At 35.1% G+C, this 24,857-nt stretch overlaps 1 protein-coding gene across 4 annotated transcripts in view; it reads left to right on the top strand.

Moving 5' to 3' along the window:
• Positions 1 to 24,857, top strand: part of VPS13A (vacuolar protein sorting 13 homolog A) — a 268,847-nt gene that overhangs the window by 16,870 nt on the left and 227,120 nt on the right. For all 4 annotated transcript variants that reach the window (XM_078061570.1, XM_036103219.2, XM_036103220.2 and 1 more), the window contains exons 2-10: positions 1,240 to 1,283; positions 3,474 to 3,516; positions 6,335 to 6,430; positions 6,690 to 6,791; positions 18,249 to 18,358; positions 19,013 to 19,072; positions 20,915 to 20,974; positions 21,167 to 21,247; positions 24,565 to 24,622. In XM_078061570.1, coding sequence (XP_077917696.1) covers positions 1,240 to 1,283; positions 3,474 to 3,516; positions 6,335 to 6,430; positions 6,690 to 6,791; positions 18,249 to 18,358; positions 19,013 to 19,072; positions 20,915 to 20,974; positions 21,167 to 21,247; positions 24,565 to 24,622 — 654 coding nt within the window. The remainder of the gene's footprint in view (positions 1 to 1,239; positions 1,284 to 3,473; positions 3,517 to 6,334; positions 6,431 to 6,689; positions 6,792 to 18,248; positions 18,359 to 19,012; positions 19,073 to 20,914; positions 20,975 to 21,166; positions 21,248 to 24,564; positions 24,623 to 24,857) is intronic.

The raw sequence follows: 24,857 nt of genomic DNA on the forward strand, positions 1-24,857 counted from the left end.
CTGTTTCTGAGAGTTCAGGCTGTTTAGATATTACATATAAACAATACCGTATCGTATTTGTCTTTCTGTGTCTAAGCATATGCCCTCGAAGTCCATCAGTGTTGTCATAAATGGCAGGATTTCGTTCTTTCTCATGGCTGAATAATTTCCATTGTGTTCATTTATATCAATATCATATCTTTATCCATTCATCTGTTGATGGACAGTTAGGTTGTTTCCATACCTTGGCTATTGTGAATAATGCTACAATAAACATTGGAGTGCAGATAATCTTTTCAACATCCTAGTTTTTTTTTTTCCCCCTATACCCAGAAGAGGTATTTCTGGATCATATTCAAGTGTTTTATTGTTTTGTTTTGTTTTTGATTTTCTGTAGTTTGGTTATGATATGCTTAGTTGTAGATTTTTTTGTTATTTCCCTGCCTTGTGTTCTCTTAGTTTTCTGAATCTGTGGTTTGGTGTTTTTATCATTAATTTTGGAAATTTCTCAGTCATTACTGCTTCAAATATTTGTTTCTTCTCTGTTTTTCCTTTTGGTATTCCTGTTATGCATATGTTACAGCTTTTACAGTTGTCCTACAGTTCGTGGACATTGTTAGTTTTTTCTTTTACTTTTCTCTTTGCATTTCAGATGGGGATATATATATATATATATATATATATATATATATATATATATATATATTTATCTTCAAGCTCACTGATACTGGATCTTACAAATTTCCACTTGTTCATTGCAAGTATATTTAAATACAGTTCATTTTTTTTTTTTTTGCATATTTGTATTTTATGCAGCTTTACTAGAGTCCTGTTATCTGTATAATTCTGATTAAAATGTTTGTTTACATTACAGTGGGCTATAACCATTAAGGTCCTGGGATCGAGCCCCGTGTTGGGCTCCCTGCTCAGTGGGAAGCCTGCCTCTCCCTGTCCCACTCCACCTGCTTGTGTTCCCTCTCTCGCTGTCTCTGTCTCTGTCAAATAAATAAAAAAATCTTAAAAAAAAAAAAACAAACAAGGACATCTCATAACCCACTTTAAAAAAATATGGATAAACATACAATCTTAGACTAAGTTGAAGAATGAGGGTGAGCTAATAAGATTATAGATTATTTTGTTTTCTGTTATGCACATTATTTATAATTTTTCTTTCATTTATAACATTTAAGGATGAAGTATGCCTTTTTAAAATGAAAAATATTTTAATATTTTAATTTTACTTTTTAAATCTTTTTTTAGGAGCTGTGGCCTTGAAGAATCTTGAAATTAAAGAAAACGCTCTGGTAGGTTTTTGTTTTTTGTTTTTTTTCCTCTTAGGCTCTATTTATTTTAGAGAGTGTAAGGTGGGGAGGGGGAGAGGGAGAGGGAGAGAGAATCTCCAGCAGATTCCCTGCTGGGTGGGTAGCCTGACACATGGCTCATTCCCATGACTCTGAGATTGTGACCTGAGCTGAAATCAAGAGTCAGACACTTAACTGACTGAGCCCCCAGGCATCCCTTTAGTAGGTTTTGAGTATAAAAAATGTGTAATGTCAGAGCATTTATAAATATGTAGACCTCTTGATTTACTTTATCATCTTAAATTATTCAAGCTTTGAGAAAACTTTTTGAAAATAATTTTTGCAAAATGTGGATTTTACAAAGTGGACTTTCATCTCCTTAAAACCACAAACTGGTAATTTTCCCTATTTAAAAATATTCCTAATTCTTTTCTTTCTATATGATTTTAAATGGTTAATTGATCTTTCTAATAGTTCTCAAGTTTTGTTTTTTTAGTACTGTGGTAATCATTTTTTTACCCAAGAATTCAGTGATATTAATTACATTTATGATGTTGTACAGCTATCAACCAATATCATCTTCTGTAACTTTTCCCTTAGGTCAGAGGGAACCCTATAACCATTAAGAAATAAGTCCCCATTCCTGTTCCGTGTAGATCCTGTTAACCTCTAATCTACTTTCTGACTCTCTGAATTTGCCTATTCCATGTAGCTCATATAAATGGAATCATGCTATGTTTGCCATTTGCTGTTCAACATATTTCACTTAGCATAATTTCTTTAAGGTATGTCCATGCATGTCGTTTGTATCAGAACATTACTTCTTTTTGTGGCTGCATAATATTCCACTGTATCTATAAGCAACATTTTGTTTATCCATTCATACATTGATGGATACTCCAGTTTTTTCTGCCTTTTGGCTCTTGTGAATAATGTTGCTGTAACATTGGCAATAACACGTCTGTTCGGTTACCTATTTTCAGTCCCTGCGGGTAAATGCCTATTAGTGGAATTGCTGGATTTTATGGTAATTTTATGTTTAGCCTTTTCAAGAACTGTCACTCTGTTTTCCATGGTAGCCGAACCATTTTATATTCCCATCACCAACACATGGAGTATCCAGTTTCTCCACATCTTTGCTAACATTTACTTTTTAATGTTCTTTTTTAAAAAAATTTAAGTATAATCTCCCCAATGTGGGGCTCAAATTCATGACCCCAAGATCAAGAGCCACATGCTCTGCTAACTTACCCAGCCAGGCACTATTTTTTGTTTTTTGATAATACCTGTCTTAATAGATATAAAGTGGTATCTCATTTTGGTTTTTCTTAGCATTTCCCTCATGACTAGTGAGATTGAGCATTGTATTATGTGCTTTTTGGCCATTTTTATATGTTCTTTGGATATGTCTATTGAAAATTGCTAATTTTTTAAATCATGTTTTTGTTTGAATTGTAATTCTTTAAGTATTCTTAATATTTTCCCTTATCAGATTATGATTTGCAAAACTTACCCCCATTCTTTGTGTTGCCTTATGCCTCTGTTGACTGTGTCCTTTGATGTACTAATGTTTTTAATCTTGGTGAAATTTCATCTGTTTTTTTTCTTTTATTGCTCATGTCTTTGGTATGATAACCAAGAAATTATTGCCAGATCTGATGTCAAGATTTTACCATATATTTTCTTCTAAGGGTTTTGTAGCTTTGGTTCATATGTTTAGGTCTTACATCGATTTTGAGTTCATTTTTATATATAAGTTCATTCATTTGTGTGTGGATATCGAGTTTTCTCAGAAGCACTTACTGAAAAAGTTGTCCTTTTCCCTGTTGGATGGGGAGAAATTTTTTTGAGGATATTTTTTGCAAAATGGAGTTTTAACCTCCCTGTGAGGACAAACTGACAGTGAAATTCACCCCCCCCCCCCCGGCCCCAGTACAACGTAAAGACAGTATGATTTCGATATGGGTAACTTAGGTGGTCTGTATTACTTTTCCCCTATTTAAAAATGATCAATCTCCCTGAATTTTTGGATTTGAGAATATTACAATTATGTATCTATAAATTTAAATAGGTGTTGAAGGTAAAGACAAGGTGTGAGTTAACTTAAACCCTTTAAATAATTTTGGGAAGAAAAAGTTCTCTGTTTTGTTGGCCTGTATATGTACTAATATTTTATATATGATATTTTTGTAGAGTCAACTGGATGTACCATTTAAAGTTAAAGTTGGTCATATAGGTAAGCTGTGCTTATTATTTGAATGTTCTTCTTGCTGGACATAGAGTAAGAATTATATGCTTAGTATCTCTTTAATGTGATATTTTTAATGTTTCTAAGTATTAATTGAATATCATGTGTTCTCATCTGGGTAGAACTTAGTTGTGTAACTTAAAAATACCATGTGGTCCATATATCCCTTGTTTAAAAACTGAAATTATGCATCTTGTTAGGTGTTAAAAATGAGTTAATTGAGGGCCAGTGTGTTTAATAGCATAACTATCTCGGTTTCTTAGGTTTCTGACTAGTTATTGCTATATTCTGATTTATCATGGGTATATGGTCTAAGAAGTCAGGACTCCATCATCCAGACAGTGTGGCTAGGGACGAGTCAGAAAGTTAGTTTCTGAGGTTGTTTGCATACCTCTGTCCTAGCACCTGTCATTCTTTTTTTTTTTTTTTTAAGATTTTATTTATTTATTTGACAGAGATACAGCGAGAGAGGGAACACAAACGGGGGGAGTGGGAGAGGGAGAAGCAGGCCTCCCGCCGAGCAGGGAGCCCGATGCGGGGCTCGGTCCCAGGACCCTGGGATCATGACCTGAGCCGAAGGCAGACGCTTAACGACTGAGCCACCCAGGCACCCCACACCTGTCATTCTTTAGTACCATTTTTTTCTTCTACTAGACAGTAAGTTTAAGTTGGTTCAATTTTTATTCTCACCACTTAGTACAATACCTGGCAAATAGTAGGGACACAATTTGTTGAGTGAAAGAAGTATACACTTCCAAATGAGCAGTATAGCATTACAACTACTTTTATAGGAACATATTTTCCCCTTGCTATTTTTTTTTTTAAGATTTTATTTATTTGAGAGAGAGAGGAGAGATAACGAGTTGGGGAGGGGCAGAAAGAGAGAGAGAATCTTTAAGCAGACTCCCTGTTGAATGCAGAGTCCAGAGGGGCTTGATCCTATGACCTTGAGATCATCACCTGAGCTAAATCAAGAGTCAGACACTTAACTGACTAAGCCACCCAGGCGCCCCTCCTCTTGCTGTTATTGGGTGTTGTTAATCTTTTTTTTTTTGTTTAAGATTTTATTTATTTATTTGACAGAGAGAGATAGCGAGAGCAGGAACACAAGCAGGCGGAGTGGGAGAGGGAGAAGCAGGCTTCCCACGGAGTGGGGAGCCCGATGCGGGGCTCGATCCCAGGACCCTGGGATCATGACCTGAGCTGAAGGCAGACGCTTAACGCTGAGGCACCCAGGCGCCCCAGGGTGTTGTTAATCTTATTGATCTTTCAAAGTTCCCTCATTTAGCGTGCAAAATTACGTATATAGCAAGTATAAATACATACATATTTTAAAAGTAGCTATATTTATGGGGAAGATTTTTGGAATTGCCTTTGTTTATATTTTTTGTATTTTACAAATTTTCTAGAAGTCTATACTGAGGAAAAAACTTTTGTTTCAAGATTTACTGGTGAAAAGGGTACATTATTAACTTTGGGTGTGTTTCTTTGATTACTTAATGCTGTTTTGTCACTGTTCTCTGTTCTTTTGTTTATTTGCTTTTTTGGATTTTTTTTCATTAATTTTTATTAACATAATGTGTTATTTGTTTCAGGGGTACAGGTCTGTGATTCATCACAGTTCACAGCGTTCACCATAGCATATACCCTCCCCAATGTCCATCACCCCGCCACCCCACCCCTCCCACCCCACCCCGCTCCACTCCAGCAACCTAATGTATGTGTATGTGTGTAAGCAGTCTACCTGATACATTTATAAATTGTATCAGATTTGTCACAATTATTTTTTCTAATGTGTTCATTCTGGTTATATTTTGGACTGTACACAAACTTGAAATGGTCGTTATCTCTGATTTTTAAACTTAGAAAGTCATCTGTCTTTTAGAAATCATAGTTTGGTTCTTTTTCTCTGTATTGACTATGTGAGATGAAATCTTTTTGTCAATTTGGATTTTTTTAAATACGGAATTTTGAGGTTATGTAATGAGATATATCTATGTAAATTTTTTTTTTCCCTTCCCCAATTACTAATTAGTTAATGTAGCCATTGTGTTGTTAATCGCTCCCTTGCCAATTATGGCAACTATTTCTAAATGAATTGACTCGTGCTTTTTAAAAAATTTTAAAGTATTTTAAAACTATTATGGAAATTTTCTTTTTTTCATCCCCTCCTCCTCACCTCTATTATGGAAATTTTCTAAATTCACAAGAATAGAATCAGTATAATGAATACCTTACATCATGTTTTTTAGTTCAAGAAATCGAATGCTTTAAAAAATACTTTCCTAATAGATTGTAGTAAAACATTTTCGTTAGTTTGAATGATTTTCTAATCTTGTCCACGATCTTTATTACCATAGAAATCTGCGAATATATACACAATTATGTATATGTATATATAGTCTGTATATATGAAAAATACATTCTTCAATTTTATAGTCTGCCTTTTGAAAGTGTAATAAAAATACTTATAGTGATTTGAAGCAAGAATTGGGGAAATCAGGGTTATAATATCAAGGATTGTTGGTTAATTGCAGAAGAATACTAATGTTTGTGGTGCAGATTGCCATAAAGAGAAACTGGTAAATTTTTAGAATATCATTTAGTAGATTTTCAAACAGTACTAATAGACATCATTTCAAATCATCACAACAAAGGCTTGTTGTTTGTTGTTGTAAAATAGCTTTCTGTAAAATGACTCGGCTTGTCACTTTATTTCTTCTAATGTCTAACAGAAAATAGGCTGGCAGTAAATGTGGTTGAATGAATATTATTATTTTTTGTCCTTTTTCTAAAAATCATATAGGTAATCTTAATCTTATAATTCCGTGGAAAAACCTGTATACTCAACCAGTTGAAGCTGTCCTGGGAGACATTTATTTACTCATAGTGCCTTCTTCTAGTAAGTCACATTTTAAACATTATAACTTAAAGTACTTTTATTTGTGGGTGGAAAAAAATCTTTATATTTGATAATTCAAAATACCTTTGGTGAATTTTTTGAGATACTTTTATATTTAAATTAGCGTCTGGAAATTCACATTAAATTGGTTTTTTACTCTGAATTATTGCAGACTTTGAATTAATGATTATTTTCAAGGATATATTTTAGAGTGATTATACTTAAGGTAATTACATATTCTTTTTCATGCTTCCTGTAGAAATAAAATATGATCCTTTAAAAGAAGAAAAACAACTCTTGGAAGCAAAACAACATGAACTTAAACGAATAGAAGAAGCAAAACAAAAAGTAGCTGATCAAGGTAAAGGAAACAGTAAATAAGAATGGTAATAAGGAAAGGAGAAAAGACCTAAATATCACATTTGAGTATTATTTTTCTCTGGAGGCATTGAAATTATTTAACAAATAGGAGGGAATCTTATTATATGGTGAATTTTAATGTGGTTTGTGTATTTTATCATGTTTACAAAACTTTTATGGAAACTTACCTTATGACAAATAATATATCTAGCTTATTAAGGGTAAGGTTAGTTTTTAACTATAATAAATTAATTTCATTAAGTATATTTTGTTTTCTAGCTTTTAAAAAAAATCCCATTATACCAATTCTTAATCTTTTGGGCGTACTTAGTCCCTTGATATATTTTTGTTTTCCCAAATCTGTTTGTTTACTCTGTGGGTTCATATCCTTTCCTATCCAGCCTAGACCAAATAGTCCATTATTTCAACCCTTTACTTTTCTCAGTGGAAGAACTGTTCTGCAGAAATCTGCTTCCTTCCTTGTGCATTGGTCACTATCACCAGGTGCTTTTTGTACCCTGTTCTCTAGTGAAGCTTTCTCTTTAGTATGTAAAAATACTGTAGCCTGTCTTATCTTCAAACACAAAATGATCTTCCTAACCTAGTTACCTGCTTACCTTCTGTTCCTCTGTCCTTTGTCTAATAGCTGACCATCTTAAAAATATATGTATACTTATATCACCAACCTTGCCATGCATTTATTTTTTCACTAAAAAAGTGAAATCCAATAATAAACATTTCACCTTTTGGCAAAGAGGTAAAAACAGTAAAGGAGATTTAACACAATTCTGGTGACACTTCTTATAATTGTTTTTTCTTCTCTCAGTTCATTCATATCCTGTGTAGTTGTTCACCACTATACCCAATCATGTTTTTCTTTAATATTTTTTTTATTGTGGCATACATATAACAAAGTTTACCATCTTAACCATTTTTTAAAATTTTATTTACTTGAGAGAGAGTGAGTGAGCATGAGCAGGGTAAGAGGGAGAAGCAGACTCCTCACTGAGCAGGGAGCCTGATGTGGGGCTCGATTCCGGGACTCCGGGATCATGACCTGAGCCGAAGGCAGGTGCTTAACCAACTGAGCCACCCAGGTGCCGCCTCACCTTAACCATTTTTAAGTGTACAGTTCAGTGGTATTAAGTACATTTATAATGTTGTACAACCAATACTACCATCCGTCTTCATATCTTTTTTCTTATGAAATTGAAACTTTATACCTATTAAATAATAACCCACCCATTCTACCCCCCTGCCCAAACACACTTCCAAACCCCTTGGCAGCTACAATTCTACTTTCTTGTCTCTATAACTTTGAATACTCTGAGTACTTCATGTAAGTGAAATCAGTATAACTTGTATTTTTCTAACTGGCCTATTTCACTTAGCATGATGTCTTCAAGATTTGTCCACGTTGTAGCATATGTCAGAATTTCCCTTTTAGCTGAATAATATTCCAGTTTTTGGATGTTCCACATTTTGCTTGTCAGTTCATCCATCAGTGGACACTTGGGTTTCTTCCATGCTTTAGCTATTGTGATTAATGCTGCTCTGAACATTGGAGTACAAGTATTTCTTTGAGACGCTGCTTTCAGTTCTTTTGGCTATATACACAGAAGTGGAATTGCTGGATCATGTGATAATTGTACTGTATTTTTGACTTTTTGAGGACTTCCCATACTGTTTTCGATAGGGTTTTGTATGATTTTACATTTTCACCAATAGTGCACAAAGGTTCTGATTCCTTTACATCCTTGTCTACAGCTGTTATTTTGTCTTTTTTTTTATTTTTTAAATTTTATTATATTAGTCACCATACGATACATCATTAGTTTTTGATGTAGTGATCCACGATTCATTGTTTTCAAATAACACCCTGTGCTCCATGCAGTACGTGTCCTCATGCCTTCCTTAATACCCATCACTGGGCTAACCCAGTACCCCACCCCAACCTTCAGTTTGTTTCTCAGAGTCCATAGTCTCTCATGGTTCATTTCTCCCTCTGATTTCTCCCCCTTCATTTTTTCCCTTCCTTCTCCTAATGTCCTCCATGCTATTCCTTATGTTCCACAAATAAGTGAAACCATATGATAATTTACTTTCTCTGCTTGACTTATTTCACTTAGCATAATCTCTTCCAGTCCCATCCATTTTGATGTAAAAGTTGGGTATTCATCCTTTCTGATGGCTGAGTAATACTCCATTGTATATATGGACCACATCTTCTTTATCCATTCGTCTGTTGAAGGGCATCTCGGCTCTTTCCACAGTTTGGCAATTGCAGACACTGCTGCTATGAACATAGGGGTGCGTATGGCCCTTCTTTTCACTATATCTGTGTCTTTGGGGTAAATACCTAGGAGTGCAGTTGCTGGGTCATAGGGTAGCTCTATTTTTAATTTTTTGAGGCACCTCCACACTGTTTTCCAAAGTGGCTGTACCAACTTGCATTCCCACCAACAGTGTAAGAGGGTTTCCCTTTCTCCACAACCTCTCCAACATTTGTTGTTTCTTGCCTTGTCCGTTTTTGCCATTCTGACTGGTGTAAGGTGGTATCTCACTGTGGTTTTGATTTGAATTTCCCTGAAGGCTAATGATGATGAACATTTTTTCATGTGTCTGTTAGCCATTTGTATGTCTTCTTTGGAGAAGTGTCTGTTCATGTCTTCTGCCCATTTTTTGACTTGATTATTTGTTTTTCGGGTGTTGAGTTGGAGAAGTTCTTTATAGATCTTGGATACCAGCCCTTTATCTGCAGTGTCCTTTGCAAATATCTTCTCCCATTCTGTGGGTTGCCTCTTTGTTTTGTTGACTGTTTCCTTTGCTGTGCAGAAGCTTTTTATCTTGATGAAGTCCCAAAAGTTCATTTTTGCTTTTGTTTCACTAGCTTTTGGAGATGTATCTTTTTTTTAAAGATTTTTTTTTTAAATTTATTTATTTGACAGAGAGAGAATGAGAGAGAAAGCACATGAGAGGGGGGAGGGTCAGAGGGAGAAGCAGACTCCCCGCCGAGCAGGGAGCCCGATGCGGGACTCGATCCAGGGACTCCAGGATCATGACCTGAGCCGAAGGCAGTCGCTTAACCAACTGAGCCACCCAGGCGCCCTTTTGGAGATGTATCTTGAAAGAAGTTGCTGTGGCTGATGTCAAAGAGGTTGCTGCCTTTGTACTCCTCTAGGATTTTGATGGATTCCTGTCTCACATTGAGGTCTTTCATCCATTTTGAGTTTATCTTTGTGTAGGGTGTGAGAGAATGGTCGAGTTTCATTCTTCTGCATGTGGCTGTCCAATTTTCCCAGCACCATTTATTGAAGAGACTGTCTTTTTTCCATTGCATATTTTATCCTGCTTTGTCGAAGATTATTTGACCATAGAATTGAGGGTCCATATCTGGGCTCTCTATTCTGTTCCATTGGTCTGTATGTCTGTTTTTATGCCAGTACTGTGCTGTCTTGGTGATCACTGCTTTGTAATATAGATTGAAATCGGTCAACGTGATGCCCCCAGCTTTGTTTTTCAACATTTCCTTGGTGATTCGGGTGGTTTTCTGATTCCATACAAATTTTAGGATTGTTTGTTCCAGCACTTTGAAAAATGTCATTGGAATTTTGATTGGGATGGCATTGAAGATATAGATTGCTCTGGGTAGCATAGACATTTTAACAATGTTTATTCTTCCGATCCATGAGCATGGAATGTTTTTCCATCTTTTTGTGTCTTCTTCAGTTTCTTTCATGAGTGTTCTGTAGTTCCTAGAGTATAGATCCTTTCCCTCTGTGGTTAAGTTTATTCCGAGGTATCTTATGGTTTTTGGTGCTACTGTAAATGGAATTGTTTCTTTAATTTCTCTTTCTACAGTTGCATTGTTAGTGTATAAGAAAGCAACTGATTTCTGTGCATTGATTTTGTATCCTGCCACATTACTGAATTGCTGTGTGAGTTCTAGTAATTTGGGGGTGGAGACTTTTGGGTTTTCCACATAAAGTAAATAAAAGGTATTCAAATTGGCAAAGAAGAAGTCAAACACTCTCTTTTCGCAGATGATATTTTGTCTTTTTTTTATGGTAGCATCCTGATGGGGATGAAGTGGTATCTCATGTTTTGATTTGCATTTCCCTAAAGATTAGTATTTCAGCATCTTTTCATGTGCTTATTGGCCATTTGTGTATCTTCTTTGGAGAAACGTCTATTTGAGTCTTTTGCCTATCTTTTAATTGGGTTGTCTTTTTGTGTTGGGCGGTAGGAGTTCTTTATATATTTTGGGTGTTAATTCCTTACTAAATACATGATTTGCAAATTTTCTCCCATTCTTTGTGTAACTCTTCTGTTGATAGTGTTGTATGAACAAAATTTTTAAATTTCCATGAAGTTCATTTTTGTCATCTTCTGTTGCTTGTGCCTTGGTGTCATACACAAGAAATCATTGCCACATCCAGTGTCATGCAGCTTTTGTCCTATGTTTTCCTCTGAGTTTTATAGTTTTAGGTCTTAAATTTAAATCTTAGATCCATTTTAAGTTAATTTTTGTATATGTTCTTAGATAAGGGTGCAGCTTTATTCTCTTGCTGTGGATATCTTGATACCCAGTTTTCCCAACATCGTTTATTAAAACAACGTCCATTCCTGATTGAATAGTCTTGGCCCCTTATCAAAAATCATTTGACCATATGTGCAAGGGTTTATTCTGTGTGCTCAGTTCTATTTCCTTTGTCTACATGTCTGTCTGGCAGTACCACACTGTTTTGATTACTGGAGCTGTGTTGTAAATTTTGAAATCAGGAAGTTTGTTTTTCAGCTTTGTTCTTCCTTTTCAAGATTGTTTTTTGCTCTTTGGGAGTCCCTTGAGATTCCATATGAATTTTAGGATGTGGATTTCTATTTCTGCAGAAAGTATAATTGGAATTTTGATAAGGATTGCTTTGACTCTATAGATTGCTTTGGGCAGTATTGACATGTTGTTTTCCAATCCATGAACTTGGAATGGGTTTGCATTTATTTATGTCTTTTAAAATATCTTTTGGTAGGCTTTTGTAATTTTCAGTATACAAGTCTTTAGCCTACTTGGTTACGTTAATCTCTAAGTTATTTTATTCTTTTTGATGCTGTTGTAAAGGGAATTGTTTCTGTAATTTCCTGTTCAGATTTTTCATTGCTGGGACTGGATATGCAATTGATTTTTTTTTTTTCTTTTCTTTTTTTGAGAGAGCGAGAGTTTGAGCACTTGCGTGTGAGATTGCGGAGGGGCAGAGGGATGGGGAAAGAAAGCATCCCAAGCAGGCTCTGTGTTCAGCATGGAGCCCAACACAGGGCTCGATCTCAGGACTCTTGAGATCATGACCTGAGCTGAAATCAAGAGTCAGACGCCCAACCGACTGAGCCACCCAGGCACCCCTGCAATTGATTTTTGTTTTTTGAGGTTGTGCCCTGCTACTTTGCTGAGTTCATTTACTAGTTTTAACTGTTGTTTTGTTGGGTAGTTAGGATTTTTCTTAATATAAGATCATATTGTCTGTGAACAGAGATAATTTTACTTCTTCCTTTCTGATTTCTTTTTTCTTGCATAATTACTCTGGCTATACCTTCCAGTAAGTATTATGCTGAATAAAAGTGACAAAACTGGAAATTTTGCTGTTTTTCAAGGAAAAGCTTTCATCCTTTCCATTAAGCATGATGTTTGCTGTGGGCTTTTTCTGGATTATCTTTATTATGTTGAGATATTTTCCTTCTAGTCCTACTTTGTTGACAGTTTTTATTATGAAAGGGTATTGAAGTTTGTCAAATGCTTTTTCTTCATCAATTGAGATAATCATTTTTTTTAATTTGGTAAATGTGTATTACATTGATTTTTATGTATCTAGCATCCTTCTGTTGTAGCAATAAATTGTGAGTCATGGTATATAATCTTTTTAATGTGTTGTTGAATTTTGTTTGTTGGCATTTTATTATTTGCATCAATATCAGGAATATTGATCTGTAGTTGTCTTGTAGTGTCTTTGTGTAGTTTTGGTATCAGATTAATGCTGACCTCATACATTGAGTTTGGAAGTATTCCTTTATTTTTTTTCTTTTTTGAAGAGTTTGAAGAGGATTGATGTTTTCTTTAAGTATTAGGCAGAATTGATTAGGTAAGCCATCAGTTCCAGGGCTTTTATTTGTCAGGAGAGTTTTGGTCCCGTCCTTTCCTTTCCCTCTCCTCCCTTCGCCCTCTCCTCCTTCGCCCTCTCCTCCCTTCCCCCTGTCTGTCTTTGTAATGTCTACACCCAGTGTGGGGTTCAAACTCACAACCCCAATATCAAGAGTCACACGCTCCACTGACTAAGCCAGATAGGCACACCTCAGCCAGTATTTCTTCACATATTCTCTTTCACCATTTCTCTGTCTTTTTTCCTTCTGGGACCCCCACAGTGTATATGTTGGTCCACTTGGTGTCCCACAGGTGTCCCTTAGGCTCTGTTTACTTTTCTTCAAGTTTTTTTCTGTTCCTCAAATTCAGGTTTGTTTTTTGTTGTTGTTGTTGTTGTTGTTCTATTTTCAAGTTTGTTAATTCTTCTGCCGATTGACATCTGCCTTTGCATCCCTATGGAGAGTTTTTCCTTTTAGTTATGGTACTTTTCTGCTGCTGAATTTTTGTTTGGTTTCTTCTTAGGTTTTCTGTCTCTTTATAGATATTTCCATTTTGTTGATAATATTATTTTCTTGACATTCTCCACACCTTCCTTCAGTTCTTGAGCATCTATGTGATACTTCTTTTAAAGTCTGTCTAGTAGAGGGGTGCCTGGGTGGCTCAGTGGGTTAAGTGTCTGCCTTTGGGTCAGGTCATGATCCCGGAGTCCTGGGATCGAGGACTTCTCCCTTTGCTCCTCATCCCAATCGTGCTCTCTCGCTTGCACTCCTTCTCAAATAAATAAATAAATGAAATCTTATAAAAAAAAAAAAAAAAAGTCTAGTAGATCTGTCATCAGATCTTTTTAAGGAATAGTTTTGTAAACTTATTTTTTTGTCCTTTGGGCCATATCTTCCTATTTCTTTGTATGCCTTGTGATTTCTCATTAAAATCTGGGTATTTGGATATAATAATGTGATACCTGTGGAAATGAAATACACTCCTATTCCTATGGTTTTCTGGTTTTTTTTTTTTAATGTTTTTGGTTATTATTTTTCATTATTATAGGATGTCCTAGTCCAAGGATCAGTCTGAGGTGTAAATGTAAGGTGTTCTCAGGTCTTTTCTAAGCCTAATTCCTTTCCCTGAACATGTGTGGTCACATTCTTATTTTTCCTGTGTATGGAGTTGATTTTGAATGTCCTAGTCTTTAATCTTTCGCTCACAAAAGAGGAGAGGAGAATAACGAATGGGGGGCAAAAATAAAAAAGGTTGCGAGTTCTTTAAATGCCCTGGATGTCACATCAGCTGGAGAGGAAGGGGCTTGCAGCAGTGGAGAAAGGTGCAGCAACCATGGACCACCCTTCTCTCTTTGATCAGGAGCAGTAATCAGCCTTTAGACTACAGATCTCCAAATATTTGGAGGATGGGTCCTTTTTTCCCCCACCTTGGCTCCGGCAAGTTGAGTGCAAGCCACTCCAGGAGTAAGTGCACAGCTGACTGCCATGGGCCTGAGAATAGGGGATGGAGAGCTGCTACTGTGTTAAGAGCTAATATTGATGTAAATGAAGTTTAGTTTACTTTCAAGCCTTCCTCTGCAAGTTGGAAGTCCTCAAAGAGTCTCCAGAGTTTCAGAATATTTACATTAGGCACATTTCACCTATTCAGTTGTTACCTAACTAGGAAAACAGATTCTTGGTGTTTTCTATTCTGCCATTTTCCCCAGAATCCTCTCTTCCAGTCCTTCCTTTGCTAAGTCTCCTAGGCTTTTGCCTTTTAAAAGTTATTTTCATCTTATCAAAATAATATATATAGCTTAAAAAGTTAATAAGTAATATAGTACCCATAATTAAAACAAAAAAATTCTGTCTTCTGGCTTAGACCCTAAGCCTACTCCATATAGACGCACTTTCAAGTTTTAAGGTGTTTCTTGTGTTTATCTCTGTATTGCTGCATAAGGTGATTACACCTCTATTGCTTGATTTATGGACTATAAGGTCGACCCATTTTTCTGTCTTTGCAGTATAATTGCATGCTTGGTTAAATCAGTATGCATTGTTTATATTATCATGGCTACATCTAAGTGCTTACTACTGAGCCAAATAGTATATATACTCTGATTACATGTGTTTATTTACTTGGCAATAGTAGATGAATGTGGGTGTAATTATATTTATTTATTATATAGAACTTTTTCTTAATGTGTCTGGTTTTGATATGATGGATCTTCCTTCCCTGTATCTTTAAGTACATGGTTTCAGAGTCTATAGTCGTGTTTATTTTCTTCACAATAAATTCTTCCTTCTCACTAGAATGAGAAAGGGATAGTTGCTTGGCTATGTGGACTAGGAGAGGGAAGATACCTGGAAGTCTACCTACTAATTAAACAGATTTAAGCTAATCCTTTTATTATCATCCTCTCCTTGCCATTTGTTTTCTGAGGACTCTAGTTTTGTTTTTTTTTTTTTTTTCTTTAAGATTTTATTCATTTGAGAGAGAGGGAGAGCGAGTGAGAGAGCACAAGCAAGGGGAGCAGCAGAGGGAGAGGGAGAAGCAGATGCCCTGCTGAGCAGGGAGCCTGACATTGGGGATCATGACTTGAGCTGAAGGCAGACGCTTAACCAACTGAGCCACCCAAGCGCCCCATGAGGACTCTAGTTTCTGAATCTTTACAGGGTTCTGGTTTTTGACTCATCTTTACTATTGGCATCTCCATTTATAGGCATTTAGGATTGAATTTCTTCATCTTCTGCTAAGTAGGTTAAGACTGTCTGCCTTCCAGCTTCTAAAATTTTGAGGGTATCTCTTATCTATTTTGTTTCCTGTATTTTTTCTTTTGGCCTTGGGGATTTGTCTATTTTTTCTTCTTAACTTTTGCATTAGTGGGGTTTTACTGAGAAGTGAAGAAATGGATAGAAATCCACCATGTTTAATCAGAAGTCCCTCCTATTTTTATGTAGGTCTAAAATAGAAATGTTTATGCTTAAAATTAATTAGTAATACCTTATTATCATCAGGTAGAAGTTTAAACTGTTCAGCATGACACATAAAAGTTCATAGGATTTGAATTCTGTCTACCTCTTCAGCCTCGTTACTGGCCCCACCTCTTTCTCTTCTATTCTTTGTTCTAGCCGTACTGATCTATTAGTTTATTGAATGTATCAATTTCTCTGTATATTTCTCTGAATATATCTCACTTTCTACTTTAATATACAATTGTGAGTTACCAGCATTAGGAGGATAGTTGAAGCTATAAAGTGCAGATGAGATTCCCTGAAGCAGCAGTGTAGAAGGAGAATAGAAGCAATCGTGGGACTGAGCCTTAAGGAAATCCAGCATTTAATGATTGTATTAGAGGAGGAACACAGAAAATCAAGAAAGAGTGATTAGATAAGTAGAAATTGGGAGATTATAATTTCATGGGAAAAGAGTGTTTTAGGAAGCAAAGAATGTATTAGATCCTAACGAGGTATCAGGTAAAGTGAGGATAAAGAAATCATTTTATTCATGCATATCATGGGTCCTTGAGTGATGATTACAGGTTCTTCCAAAATTGGAGGCGAGGTCCTCTCAGAGTAAGAGAGCAGTGGAAGGGTCATTAGACCTTTGAGGAGAATCTGAAAGAATTTTGAGATAATTGTTCTGGAGCGTGTGAACAAGTGGAATGGAGAAATGTAAGGTTGCTGTTGGGGTGAAGTTGGTGATACCTAATTTACAGTCATTACAGTCTCTCCTGTTGTGATTTGTCTCCTCCTGTCCTCAACTGGCAAGGTGTAAACATGTTTATGTAAAAAGTAGATAGTTGGGTTTATTCAGAGTTGGAGCTTTGCCTCTGTGAGGAAAATGAGAAAAAAGAACAAAAGAGTTTAAAGAGTTGGTGAAATAATAGGTTATGGAATCTGAGCGGGATAAGAAATTTGGAAGGAGACTACTGGATGGGGAAAGAAAGATTTTGGATTGAATCGAATTAATAGATTCATAGAGTAAAGGATTTTGTTAGGATGTGGTGGTAGTTGAAGGTCAAAATCCTGTCTTCACGATGGACTCTGAAAAACAAACTGAGGGTTCTAGAGGGGAGAGGGGTGGGAGGATGGGTTAGCCTGGTGATGGGTATTGAGGAGGGCACGTTCTGCATGGAGCACTGGGTGTTATGCACAAATAATGAATCATGGAACACTATATCTAAAACTAATGATGTAATGTATGGGGATTAACAAAACAATAAAAAAATTTTTAAAAAATCCTGTCTTCAAAGAGCTTATATTTTGTTTACTTATTAATTCTAAAGTCCTTTTATAGTTAAGGTATTTACTTATCTGTTCACTGAATCTTGGATTTGATGTAAATATATCTTCATCAGCTTGTCCTCCTGGGCCAGTTGAATTAGGGAGTAGTAGGTCATTAGAAGAAAAGACAGATAATATGTATGTACAGGTGGAACAGGACTAGAGATAGGAAATGAGATAGTTTTCATTGGCATTTTCAAATGGGGGAAAAGGGGATAGTAACTTGTGGTTATCAAAGGCATATGTTTTTCAAAGATTTATCTGTTTATCTTGGAGATAGAGCAGGGGGAGGGGCATCGGGAGAGGAGAGAGAATCCTTGGGCAGACTCTCCTCTGAGCACAGAGCCCAGTGCAGAGCTTGATCCCAGGACCCCTGAGGTCATGACCAGAGCCGAAATCAAGAGTTGGATGCTCAGCGGACTGAGCCATCCACGCGCCCCTCAAAGACATGTTAAAAAAAGAAATTAGGAACCTCAATCCTTTATTCTTTCTATTCCCCTGGAAAGTTTTGAAACTGGAAACAGTTAATAGCTTTTTTAGAAAATGAGACAAATGATGAACTTCGTTCCCTTGAAAGGAGAAAGAGAAAGAATCTTATATCTTCATGTTGGGTTCATCAGGAAGAGACGCATAGTTAACTATTTTAAACATCAAACCACATACAACTTGTGATAGTATCACTAATTTTAAGGGAGATGCCTACTTCCTGCTGTTACTGGCTTTTCTAAATTAAGCCCATTATAATTCTTATCTAATAATCTTCATTGTTTCCCAAATCTTTACGTACCCAGGTATAGTTAACAGAAGTTGTAAAATTTAATGGCAGTAAGTTTTACATGGTTGGCTTTAGTTTCATTAAAAAAAAAAACAGATTTTTAAAACCGTGTGTTTGGTTGCCTTTGAACGTCTATTGGTATGGAAGGCTCGGGGAAAGCAGGCTCTTAGTGTTCTGTTTACAAATACAGATTTTTTTCTTTAACATGGTGATGTTTATGTTACCTTGAAATGTGAATACTTATACAGTGTATTTTTCATTCAAGTTAAAAAAAAATACTTACTATTGTAGAAAAACTTCGGGTGGAGAAACAGGACACTTTTACGGAAAAATTAATTACTCAGATCATAAAAAATCTTCAAGTCAAAATTTCCAACATCCATATTCGTTATGAGGATGATGTAAGTATTTTAATAGGTGAAACTTTTTTTTATGTTTATGTTTTATTGTTTGTTGACATCTGCTCTGTAGTGGTCAACCACTGATGCTGAGAAGTGGAGGGACACAGAGCTGAAAATGACCTGATCTTTCTTTTCTGTAATTATAGTTTTAATTTGCAGTGTTTACTGCCATGATTACACTTTCCTAAAATGTTCAAAAATCAGATAATGAAGGAAAATGCCTTTTTATATTACGGTCATCTTTGATAGTTGGGCATTATGAATTTAGCAGTTATGTATTTCTAAAATTCTTTATATTTACCTCCTGGAAATTACACTGGTGTAGGAATCAGTAGAGCTAGATTTAGATTATCTCAAATAGATCCTGTATTCTCTCTGAAACGCAAAATTATTAACTTCTCAAGTACTATTGTGAGGTCAACTTATCAATAAGCTTTTTTTATAAACTGAAAAACATGCAGATTTATTGTACAATAATACATTGATACTTGATATTTTAATTAGTATTTGGAAAAATATAGGAGTAAAAGTTGTAGAAAGTAGAAAAATGGTTTTGAATGTTTGAAATAGAACGTTTCCCAGAAAATGAACTTTTTTGATAAAGTGAATTTTAACTACTAAAAGTCTGACTAAAATTTGCTCTTTCCTCTTTAGATCACAAATCGAGACAACCCACTGTCATTTGGTATTTCCCTTCAAAATCTCAGCATGCAGGTACTTTGAAAAGAAATTTAACCCTATTTAATTGTGTAGTATAGTTCATCTAACTGTTAATTACTGTTTGTGTGTGCCGGCATCAGAAGTAGTTGTCTGTATAGAATTACTGCATAGGCTGGATTGGAATTGGGGGTAGGTAGTTCAGCATTTCAAAAAATGGTTAATAATCAAATTTAGTTTAAAATAGGGCCTATTATTTGCAAATTAGAGCATTTGATACTTTTTTCCTTAAAAATATGTTGCTTAAATAAGTAGAAAGTAAAAGTAATGTTTATTTCAGAAACTTTGATAAGTCTTGAAAAGCATAAAGAAACAAATAACTCATTTCCTCACCACCATTATTAATATTGTGGCAAACTTTCTTCCAGTCCAGTTTTTCAAACTGATGAATTTTTAAAGCCTAAGAGCAAATAGAGGATTATGAAACACTGGCTTGTGTCCAGAATGGACAGTTGTGGAATTTGTCATTTGGTTTAAGTATTAAATACTTTATTTTAAAGAATAAACTGTTAGGAATAAAGTTTAAATCTATTTTGTTTTCTACTCTTCACCCTTCTCTTAGAGATAAACATCCTAAGTAATATTTTATGTGATTTTTCTATAGATTTTCATTTTTCTCGTCACAGTGTTTTTGACATTTACTTGTGTTGCTATACATAATTCAGTTTAATTGCTGTGTAGTATTTCATTATCTGCTTTTATTTGTTGTATCCATTGGGTTTTTGTGTATAATTTCTTCTTAAAATATGGATCCACTACAAGCAAAATAAATAAGAAAAACCAAATGAAAAGTTATTGAATGAAGTCGGGTGGGATAAACTGTCAAATGCTGCTGTAAGTTTGAAAAATAAGGATGGAGAATTAGCCATTGGTTGTGGCAATGTGGAGGTAATGGGTAACTGTGACAGCAGTGGTGTTGACCGTCACCTTTGGGAGACCTTGGAAACCGGTGTCCTAGCCCAGACCTATTCCGTTAGAAACTCAGGTGGGGACCCAGCAATCTAAGTTTTAGAAAGCCCTCCAGGTGATTTTGATGCACGCTCAAGTTTGAAAACTTTTGTCATCTCTTCAGTTCTCTACCAAAAAATGAAAACCATCTTTGTAGAATAAGCATCTAAACACTTTATTCACCTCAGTGGCTTCTCATTGCTATTGGAATAAAGTCAATAGTTTTGTTTTAAAATAGTTCATAATCGCTTTGTAATCTGACGCTGGCTAACATCTGGTTTCACCTCTTTGCTTTATGTTCTCTGGCCATATGAGGCTTCTTCAGTCCCCTGAACGTTTTGCATATTTGCATATTTTCCTACTCTGAATCATATTCCCTACTAACTTTAAAATCAACAATTTCTATTCATATATATTGGACATCACTTTCTCCATTACACCCCTGAGTTTGAGGCTCCTACCTTATTCTGAGAACTGTGTATTTAACCTCTAAGGTGGCACTTACCTATTTGTTTTGTTTTGTTTTTTTATTATGTTAATTACCATACATTACATCATTAGGTTTTGGTGTAGTGTTCCATGATTCATTGTTCGCGTATAACACCTGGTGCTCCATTCAGTACGTGCCCTCTTTAATACCCATCACCAGGCTAACCCATCCCCCCACCCACACTTACCTGTTTGTAATTACTTGTTTACTTGTTTGGTTTTTCATTCAGCAGTGAGCTCTTTGAAAGCAGAGGCTTTCTTGTAGTCAGTTAATATTCTTTCACTGAATGTTTTCAAGAACATTTTTATGGGAAATTGGTCAAGGGCATGGTTGGTACAATTTATCAGTCTGCCATTTCACATGTGAATAATATTTTCACTGTTTTTTACTTTTCTTTTTAGACGACTGATCAAAACTGGGTTCCATGTTTACATGATGAAACTGAGAAACTATTTTGTAAGGTAAAATATTTTGTCAATCCACAGACAAAAGAGACTTTTAGAAAGGCGAATGGTAATATATAGAGATAAGGATTTATGTGAATTGTGTTTACTTGCTTAAGTCTATCATATGACTCAATTATTTGAGACTTCTGAAAATAGCATATGTTAAAGAAGAAAACGAGACATGTAATAAATTTGATTTGTTTTCAGTTAATCCGATTGGATAACCTTTTTGCGTATTGGAATGTGAAGTCTCAGTTGTTTTACCTTAATGATTATGATGAATCATTGGTAAGTAAAGCTTTTTGATATGTGTATGTACACCTTTGTTGGTATCCTATTTTGCATAAGGTTTTATTCATTATCATTTATTAACATATTCTGTGGTCTTTTCTCCTAGGCAAAATCCATTAAAATTTACAGAAATAGGTGAATATATATGTACCTGTACACAAACATGTATAGATCTTTTTTTGTATAACTGACGTGCAGCATTAGTATTTATTAGTCTCATGTGCAGTGTAATGGTTCAGTATCTGTACATAATGTGAAATGATCACAGTAGGTCTAACATCCGTTACCATACATAGTTAATTACGGAACTTTTTTCTTTGGATGAGTACTTTTAAGATTTACTCTCTCAGCAGCGTTGAAATACGCAGTACGGTAGTGTTAACTATAGTTGCCATGCTGTACGTTACATACATTTCCATGACTGGCTTACTGTATAACTAGAAGTTCTTAACCTTTTGACTCCCTTCACACATTTTGCATATCTCTCACTCCACCTCAGATAGTCACTGGTATTCCACATATAAGTGAGGTCAGATGGTATTTGTCTGACTTATTTCACTTAGCATAAGGCTATCAAGTTTCATCCTTGTTGCAAATGGCAAGATTTCCTTTTTAATGGCTGAATAATAATTCGTGTGTGTGTGTGAGTATATTTTCTTTATCCATCTATCCATGGACATTTAGGTGGTTTCCATATCTTGGCTATTATAATTAATGCTGCATTGAACATGGAGGTGCATGTATCTTTTCTAGTTCATGTTTTTCTTTTCTTTTAATAAATATTTAGAAGTGAAATTGCTGGATCGTATGGTAGTTCTTTTAATTTTTTGAGGACCCTCATACTGTTTTTCCATAGGGGATTGCATCAGTTTACATTTCCACCAGTAGTGTATAGGAATTTCCTTTTCTCCACATCCTTGCCAACACTTGTTATTTCTTCTTTTTTTGTTAATAATAACCATTTTAACAGGTGATAGCTCATGCTTTTGATTTGTGATTTCCCTGATAATTAGTGGTGTTGAGTACCTTTTCATGTACCTCTTGGCTATCTGTATGTTCGAAAAATGTCTATTCAGTTCCTCTGCCATTTTTAAATTGGATTGTTTTTCTGAAATTGGATTGTATGAGTTCTTTATGTATTTTGGATATTGACCCCTTATCGGATAAATGATTTGCAAATATTTTCTCCTATTCAGTAGTTTGCCTTTTCATTATGTTGATGGTTTCCTTTGCTGTGCAGAAACTTTTTAGTTTGATGTAGTTCCATTTGTTTATTTTTTTTCTCTTGTTGACTTTATTTTTGGTGTCAGATCCAAAATATCATCGCCAAGACCAGTTTCAAGGAGGCTACTGCCTATGTTTTCTTTTAGGAGCTGTATGGTTTCAGGGCTTACATTCAAGTCTTTTAATCTATTTTGAGTTAATTTTTGTGTATGGTGTAGGGTATTGGTCCAGTTTCATTCTCTTGCATGTGGCTGTCCAGTTTTCCAAACACCACATATTGAAGAGACTCTCCTTTCCTCATATATTTTTGGCTTCCTTGTTGTAATTTAATTGATCATATATGCATGGGTATATTTCAGGGCTCTTTATTCTGTTGCTGTGTGTACCTGTTTTTATGCCAGTGCCATACTGTTTTGATTATTATAACTTTATAATATAATTTGAAATCAAGGATTGTAATAGCTCCAGGTTTGTTCTTTCTCAAGATTACTTTGGTTATTCAGGGCCTTTCGTGGTTTCATACATTAAGGTCATTTGGTCTATTTCTGTGAATAATGCCATTGGAAATTTGATAGAGATTGTATTGAATTTATAGATTTCTTTGGGTAGTATGGAATTTTTTAACAGCTTTATTTCTTGCAGTGTAGAGCATGGAATATGTTCCCATTTTTTTGCATCTTCAATTTCTATCTTACAGTTTTTGGTGTACAAAGCTTTACCTCCTTGGTTAAATTTTTTTTATTTCAAATACTTTGTTTTATTGTTTTAATTCCCTAAAGCTACAAAATGTGAGTAACAAATTTCTTTAGTTTCAGTTAGTTTTCTTTTTTAAAGTTTTTATTTAAATTCTAGTTGGTTAAGATACAGTGTAATATTGGTTTCAGAACTAGAATTTAGCAGGATGCCTGGGTGGCTCAGTTGGTTAAGCGTCTGCCTTCAGCTCAGGTCATCATCCCAGGGTCCTGGGATCGAGTCCCGCATCGGGCTCCTTGCTCAGCAGGGAGCCTGCTTCTCCCTCTCCTCCCTAATCATGCTCTCTCTCGCTGTCTCTCTCTCTCAAATAAATAAAATCTTTAAAAAAAAAAAAAAAATAGAATTTAGTGATTCATCACTCACGTGTAACACCCAGTGCTCATCACAAGTGCCCTCCTTAATTCCCATCACCTATTTAGCCCATCCCCCACTCACCTCCCCTCTAGGTACCCTAAGTTTGTTCTCTGTTAAGTGTTTTATGGTTTGCTTTCCCGCCCTTTTTCTTTTTTCTTTTTTTTTTTACCCCTTCACCTATGTTCATTTGTTTTGTTTCTTAAATTCCACATGAGTGTGGTCATATGGTATTTGTCTTTCTCTGACTGACTTCCTTGGTTAAATTTATTCCTAGGTATTTTATTCTTTTTGATGTAATTGTGAATTGGATTGTTAATTTCTCTTTCTGCTACAGCATTATTAGTATATAGAAATACGGAAGAATTCTGTATATTGATTTTGTATCCTGCAACTTGATTGAATTCATTTATTCTAACAGTTTTTGGTGGAGTCTTCAGGGTTTTCTATATAGAATGTCATGTCATCTACAAACAGTGACAGTTTTACTTCTTTTCCAATTTGGATGCCTTTTATTCTTGCTTAATTGCTCTGGCTTGGACTTCTGAATATGCTGAATAAAAGTGGCAAGAGTGGGCATCTTTGTCTTGTTCCTGATCTTAGAGGAAGAGTTTTCAGTTTTTAACTGTTGAGCATGTTAGCTGTGGGTTTGTCATATATGGCCTTTATTATGTTAAGGTATATTTCCCTTATACCCACTTTCTTGAGATTCTTTATCATAAATTCATGTTGAATTTTGTGAGATTTTATATATGTGTACACAAATATGTAAAAACACACACTATATATCTAAATAGTTCACAGATTATTCTTTAATAGTAGTTAATGGGATATTGTCATCAGACCACTTCAATATTTTCCATAGATAAGTCCTCCTAAGTTTGAGTTATTTTTTAAATTGCTTTAAAACATTTTTTTGTATATAATAGGATTTTGTAAAGATATATTGGCATGAATATAAATAAAAGCAGTTTGTCTTTTAATAGGACAGCTTGAAGAAGGGCATTGTCAATGGAAATATTGTTCCGAAAGGTTATGATTTTGGTAAGTACATTTTATAAAATACATGCAATTAATCAGTATAAATTTTAAATGAACATTGATAATGTCACTGTGATGTTTCATGTTGATTTTGTCATATAATTCAAGGTATTTATATGTGCACGAAAAAAACTAGTTATCTGTTCTATGCCATTCATTGTTGGGGAGCTGTTTGCTATATTTTGAAACAATAAGAAAGAAAAGTGTTCAACAAGAGAGGATGTAATAAATGTGGTAA

The sequence above is a fragment of the Halichoerus grypus genome, chromosome 14 (genome assembly GCF_964656455.1).
Source record: "Halichoerus grypus chromosome 14, mHalGry1.hap1.1, whole genome shotgun sequence".
Lineage (NCBI taxonomy): Eukaryota > Metazoa > Chordata > Mammalia > Carnivora > Phocidae > Halichoerus > Halichoerus grypus.